Source organism: Ovis aries, chromosome X, assembly GCF_016772045.2.
Source record: "Ovis aries strain OAR_USU_Benz2616 breed Rambouillet chromosome X, ARS-UI_Ramb_v3.0, whole genome shotgun sequence".
NCBI lineage: Eukaryota > Metazoa > Chordata > Mammalia > Artiodactyla > Bovidae > Ovis > Ovis aries.
Window position 1 is genome coordinate 114,559,124 of NC_056080.1, and position 5,921 is coordinate 114,565,044.

The 5,921-nt window shown below is 47.0% G+C and overlaps 1 protein-coding gene and 1 pseudogene across 1 annotated transcript; both read left to right on the forward strand.

Annotated features, from left to right (window-relative positions):
• The first annotated feature begins 389 nt into the window (after positions 1-389).
• On the forward strand, positions 390-2,261 carry RHOXF1 (Rhox homeobox family member 1). Its single transcript, XM_042242528.2, has 3 exons — positions 390-629; positions 819-1,152; positions 1,902-2,261. The coding sequence occupies exons 1-3, from the start codon at positions 551-553 to the stop codon at positions 1,975-1,977; spliced, it is 489 nt and encodes a 162-aa protein (XP_042098462.1). The 5' UTR covers positions 390-550; the 3' UTR covers positions 1,978-2,261.
• A 3,111-nt stretch (positions 2,262-5,372) lies between these two features.
• On the forward strand, positions 5,373-5,710 carry LOC121818238 (non-histone chromosomal protein HMG-14-like; annotated as a pseudogene).
• The last annotated feature ends 211 nt before the right edge of the window (positions 5,711-5,921 follow it).

The following is a 5,921-nucleotide window of genomic DNA, read 5'->3' on the forward strand; positions in this document are numbered from 1 at the left end:
AGTCCCATCTCTGCGTCTCCCGCTCCGGGGGCAGGGGGTTGGGGGTGGGGAGGAACTAATGGCAACAAGCCTGAGCCCATCGAAGGCCAGGCGGAGAGACGTTCTCCCAACATTTCTCCCAGGCTCCCGGGACGCCACATTGAGGTCTCATTCCCAAACCCCCTCTCCCGTCCCAAGTCAGCTCGCACAATCCGGAGAAGCCCCTAGTTCAGGACCGCCCCAAGGCAATAGCCGGGAGTATTCAGCTCAGCCACAAGTGGGAGCTCGCGCGCCCCCACCCGCTCGCCCCCTGCCAGGACTCTCCCCACGCGCATCCCTCTACTCTATGGCCATGCCCTGTCCACGTGCATGCCCCAACGGCTACGCCCACCGCACGCGCCGTTCCTGGGGAGTCGCGTAGTCGACGCCGAATAGCTAGCGCGTCGGCGTGGGCGTCAACGGCCGCAGATCAGCTATAAACTCCCACCGCCGCGAACCGGACCTCGGGATCGCCGCCGTCAACAGCGCGGAGTTGGCCGAGCCACACAGCTGGTTGGACAGAGCTAGCGACATGGACCGTGAGCCCAGAAGCCACCACGAAGACTCCGGTTACCTCAGCCTGGGAGTCGACGAGCTCCAGGAAGAACCTGGTCAGTGCCCGGAGCGGGATAGGTGCTCTGGCGAACTCGAGGGAAAGGCCCTTTCCCTGGGCGAGGCGAGTGGACGGGACGCGGCTGCGGCACGGTCGCCGTCGCCTCTCAGGTCGCGGGCCTGCGCCTCCCGCCGCTCCGCACACTCGGCGCTCCGACGCCCAGACTTCTTGTCTTTTTCCTTTCCAGAGACGAACCCCACCGAGGTCTCGGGCATCGCAACAGGTGCCGCCGTCGAGGAGGAGTCGGGATCAGAACCCGAGCCGGGAGCGGCGACAGCAGAACAGGGCCAGGTTGGGGCGGGAGCTCCCGACCCGGTGGTCGACGAGATGCTGAAGGGCGGCGGCGGCGGCGGCGACGGCGACGGGGAGGAGTTTCCACAGGAGCCGATGCAGGCGGACGGGGAGGATCCGCAGCCCTCGGACAGGCAGCCACGCTTCCACCGCTGCTCGTTCCGCCGGCTGCAGCTGAAGGAGCTGGAGAGCGTTTTCCAGCGCAGCCAGTACCCCAATGTGTTCGCTCGGTAAGTGGCTTGCTCTGGAGGCGCCCAAAATTTTCTGCGACGTTAGAGCTCTTCTCCCGACGCCTTTGGCGCTGTCCCTTACCCCAGAGCCTGAACTCGGTGGGGGGCTCGAGGCCCTTGGAGGCTGCCGGCCCTTGGAGGCCGCCCGCCCTTGGGCTCCCGGTTTGGGGCGGTGCGGTGAGTGAGTGAGTGAATTAACTCCGGAAACGTAGGTTTCGGTGAATAACGTTTCATTGGATCGGGGTTTAGGTCAGTGGGAGGTGAGTGAGACCCCGTTGTGCAAACGCAGGATTGAATCTTGCCTTTATTTAAAATGTTAGATAATTTGGTGGTCGTACAATTTTGCGCGTTTAGTCTTTAAATATTTATTTGGTTTCACCTGGTCTTGGTGGCAGCATGCACGATCTTTAGTTTTGGCCTGTGGGATCTAGCTCCCTGACCAGGGATTGAACTGCTCCCCCTGCCTGGGGAGCGAGAAGTATTAGCCACTGGACCATCAGGGAAGTCTCTGTGCATTTAATCTTGATTCTTAAATAGTGCATTAAAAACGCTTAATATTGAATACTGAGTTTTTCAGCGCTCCCATAAATTTTGCGCACAAAGGAAAATTCTCCCTAAAGAGACCCTGGAACTATGTTCCCTGGGCATTTGAGAGAATACACATTTTAAAACAAGCATAAAATGTACATTGTATATCTCATTTGGTCCACAACTCCAAATACTGAATATTTGCCTTTTTCTCCCCTTAGGAAGGAGCTTGCGATTCCAATCGATGGGAGCGAAACCAAAGTGCAGTTCAGCAAGCCTGAAAACAACAATTTGTGAGGGCAGCAATTACAAAACCTGCTTCAAGTCTTGGACACTTTCGTCCTAGACATTCTCAAGTTTGTTTTTCTTTTTTTGATGCCTTTTCCATGTTTAGCAAATAAGTTTTGAACTTTGGGGGCTTTGGCAAGTGGAAATGGGATAAGTAAACACCAGTTTATGGAAATTGCCAATTATCAGAAGTAATGTGATTTCCTAAAAGAGCAAGAAAAGGAAATCACTGTTGTTCCTATTTCCTGTGAAAAATTAAACATAATAAAGTTCAATTTCCTTTACTGAACTGATATCCTTTTATTATTTATCCTTTTATTCCTGGTATCCTTTATTGAGCACTATGTAGGGTCATTGTTGGGGCTGGGTCTGATTTGGGAAGTGCACATTAATGCGTTAAGGATCTAGGTTATGAGAGAGTTCAACTCTATTACTTAAAATACCAAAAAGTTCTTAGCTAAATGAGTGAATTTATAAATATTCAGGCACTAGAGTTAGGGAATAATTCACATACACTGTATGAGGAAGTGTCTGTTTAGTTAGGCTGAGACTGATACGGGGAGACAGGTTAAAAGTCCAAGTGCAGGGGACTCCTGCCATTGTTTTTAGTCTTCAGTAAAGCAGTGTAGAAAGTGATAGCCCTACATCTTTTTAAAAAATATTTATTTGGTTGCACCAGGTCTTAGTTGGGGGTATGTGGGATCTAGTTCCCTAACCAGGGATTGAACCCAGGTCCCAGCATTGGGAGTGGGGAGTCTTAGCCACTGGACCACCAGGGAAGTCCTAGCCCTAACACTTAATGTTTGGTATGCTATGATGTGTCAGCCTGAAATCATTGCTAAAATAGTGACATTATGGTGGAGGGTAGGAGCAAGGTATACAAACTGGAAATTTGTCTAAAAATTGAAATAATTGTGAATAAAGTGGCACTGAGCTAAGAGTGAACAGTTTAAGAGAACTGCATACAGTCAAACCATACACCTGGTAGATGGGGTTCAAATTGAACTTTATGAGTGAATATCCTCTTGAGGACTTTCTAACATCAAAAGATATATTTTTGATATTATTTTAAAGAGGTGGGTTTTGTGGAATCTGTTTGGTGTGGAGTGGTGGGGGAGCATTCAGTTCAGGCCAGATTCTTTACCTGTGTTCACTTGAAATACTTTTTTGTTTGCTCGGGTAGTGATGACTGATTTGTAGGTCACGAGATTACCATTTGAGACTGTAGAAAACCATAGGCTGTATTAAGAGAGTATTTATCCAAAAATCTCAGATGAGTTTATTTGCTTCATGGTGCCTATGTGAGTGCAGTGATGGATACAAGCTGCCAGACTGGTGGTGGTGAGTTGTAGTGAACTTGGACCCAGGTAAGCTAAATTTTCCTCACCTCTGTAGGCTGAAATATCAAGGCAGTGTCCAGGGTGTCAGCAATTCTTATGTCCCAGTAAGACAAGCTACAAGCCCCCCCTGGGCCCTCCATAACCAGGCCTGCCTTGTCTTGAGGGAAACCTGTTTAAAAATCCAACTTGCTCATATTGAATATCTCCTTCAGACAGAAGGAACTTTTTTTAAATTTTTTTCCTTTTTTAAAAAAATTATAATTGGAGGCTAATTACTTTACAGTATTGTAGTGGTTTCTGCCATACATCAACATGAATCAGTCACGGGCACACATGTGTTTCACATCCAGAACCCCCCTCCCACCTCCCTCCCCATCCCATCCCCCAGGGTCCTCCCAGTGCACCAGCCCTGAGCACCCTGTTTCATGCATCAAACCTGGACCAGTGATCCACTTCACATATGATAATATACGTTTCAACGCTACCCTCTCAAATCATCCCACCCTCTGCTTCTCCCACAGAGTCCAAAAGACTGTTCTTTACATCTGTGTCTCTTTTGCTGTCTTGCATATAGGGTCATCGTTACCATCTTTCTAAATTCCATATATGAGTTAGTATACCGTACTGGTGTTTTTTTCTTTCTGACTTACTTCATTCTGTATAATAGGCTCCAGTTTCATCCACCTCATTAGAACTGATTCAAATATATTCTTTTTAATGGCTGAGTAATACCCCATTGTGTATATGTACCACAGCTTTCTTATCCATTCATCTGCTGATGGACATCTAGGTTGCTTCCATGTACTGGCTATTGTAAACAGTGCTGCGATGAACATTGGGGTACACGTGTCCCTTTCAATTCTGGTTTCCTCGGTGTGTATGCCCAGCAGTGGGATTGCTGAGTCATAAGGCTGTTCTATTTCCAGTTTTTTAAGGAATCTCCACACTGTTCTCCATAGTGGCTGTACTACTTTGCATTCCCACCAACAGTGTAGGAGTGTTCTTTTTCTCCACACCCTCTCCAGCATTTATTGTTTGTAGACTTTTGAATCGCAGCCATTCTGACTGGTGTGAAATGGTACCTCATTGTGGTTTTGATTTGCATTTCTCTGATAATGAGTGATGTTGAGCATCTTCTCATGTGTTTGTTAGCCATCTGTATGTCTTCTTTGGAGAAATGTCTGTTTAGTTCTTTGGCCCATTTTTTGATTGGATCATTTATTTTTCTGGAATTGAGCTGCAGGAGCTGCTTGTATATTTTTTAGATTAATTCTTTGTCAGTTGTTTTGTTTGCTATCATTTTCTCCCATTCTGAAGGCTGTCTTGTCACCTTGCTTATAGTTTCCCTCATTGTGCAAAAGCTTTTAAGTGTAATTAGGTCCCATTTGTTTATTTTTGCTTTTATTTCCATTACTCTGGAAGGTGGGTCATAGAGGATCCTGCTGTGATTTATGTGGGAGAGTGTTTTGCCTATGTTCTACTCTAGGAGTTTTATAGTTTCTGGTCTTACATTTAGATCTTCAATCCATTGTGAGTTTATTTTCATGTATGGTATTAGAAAGTGTTCTAGTTTCATTCTTTTACAAGTGAAAGGAACTTTTAGTATGCTCAGCTTCCCCCACACCCAGGGTGACTCTATCCCTGGAAGGTAGGGGGTAGAGGCAGTTGGACCACTGAGGATCCACTGTCAAGATACATTTCTCCACCCTGTACCAGACATAGCATTAACAAAAGGGACTGGGTGCAATCCATCAGCTGGACTAGCATCTAAGAACTGGAAAAACCACTAACGAGTGTTCAGAGTGGGAGGAAAAAGTGGAAGGCAAAAATGGAAGCCAAAAGATATCTGGTTATCGGGAAGCTTGGCACTTAGCACTCACTAAGGGTAAACTGAAGGGAACGGGGCTGTGGTGGAAACTTTCCTAAGATATTTTATCAATAAAGAAACAGCTTCTCCTAGTGGGCAGCGGGAAGAGTGGCAGCAGTCAGGCTACTCGGCCTCGTGAAGGCTCTTGGCGCGCCACAGCCCTCAGGCCCCCAGCTCTCACCTGCCCCGCCGCCATGATGCCCAAGAGGTAGGTCAGCTCTGCAGAGGGGTCAGTGAAGGAGGAGTGCCAGAGGAGATCGAGGTTGTCAGCTAAACCGGCTCCTGCAAAAGTGGAAGCCAAAAAAGGCTGAGGGAAAGGATAAATCTTCAGACAAAAAAATGCAAACAAAAGGGAAAAGAGGAGCAAAGGGAAAACAGGTGGAAGTGGCCAACCAAAAGACTAAAGAAGACTTACCTGCAGAAAATGGAGAGACTACAAAAGACTAAAGAAGACTTACCTGCAGAAAATGGAGAGACTAAAATTGAGAGCCCAACCTCTGATGAAACAGAACAAAAAGAAGCCAAGTCTGATTAATATGGCACACCCAGTCTGGTCAGTGGTCCCTTCTTATACAATCCAGAAGAATATTTTTATCAACTATTTTGTAAATGCAAGTTTTTTAGCAGCTCTGAAACATTTTTAAAAAGGAGGAAATCCCACCTCCTCCCATTTTTAAGTCTAAATGCTTTTTTTTTTTTAAGAGGTGAAATCATTTCAGTCAGTTCAGTTCAGTTCAGTCGCTCAG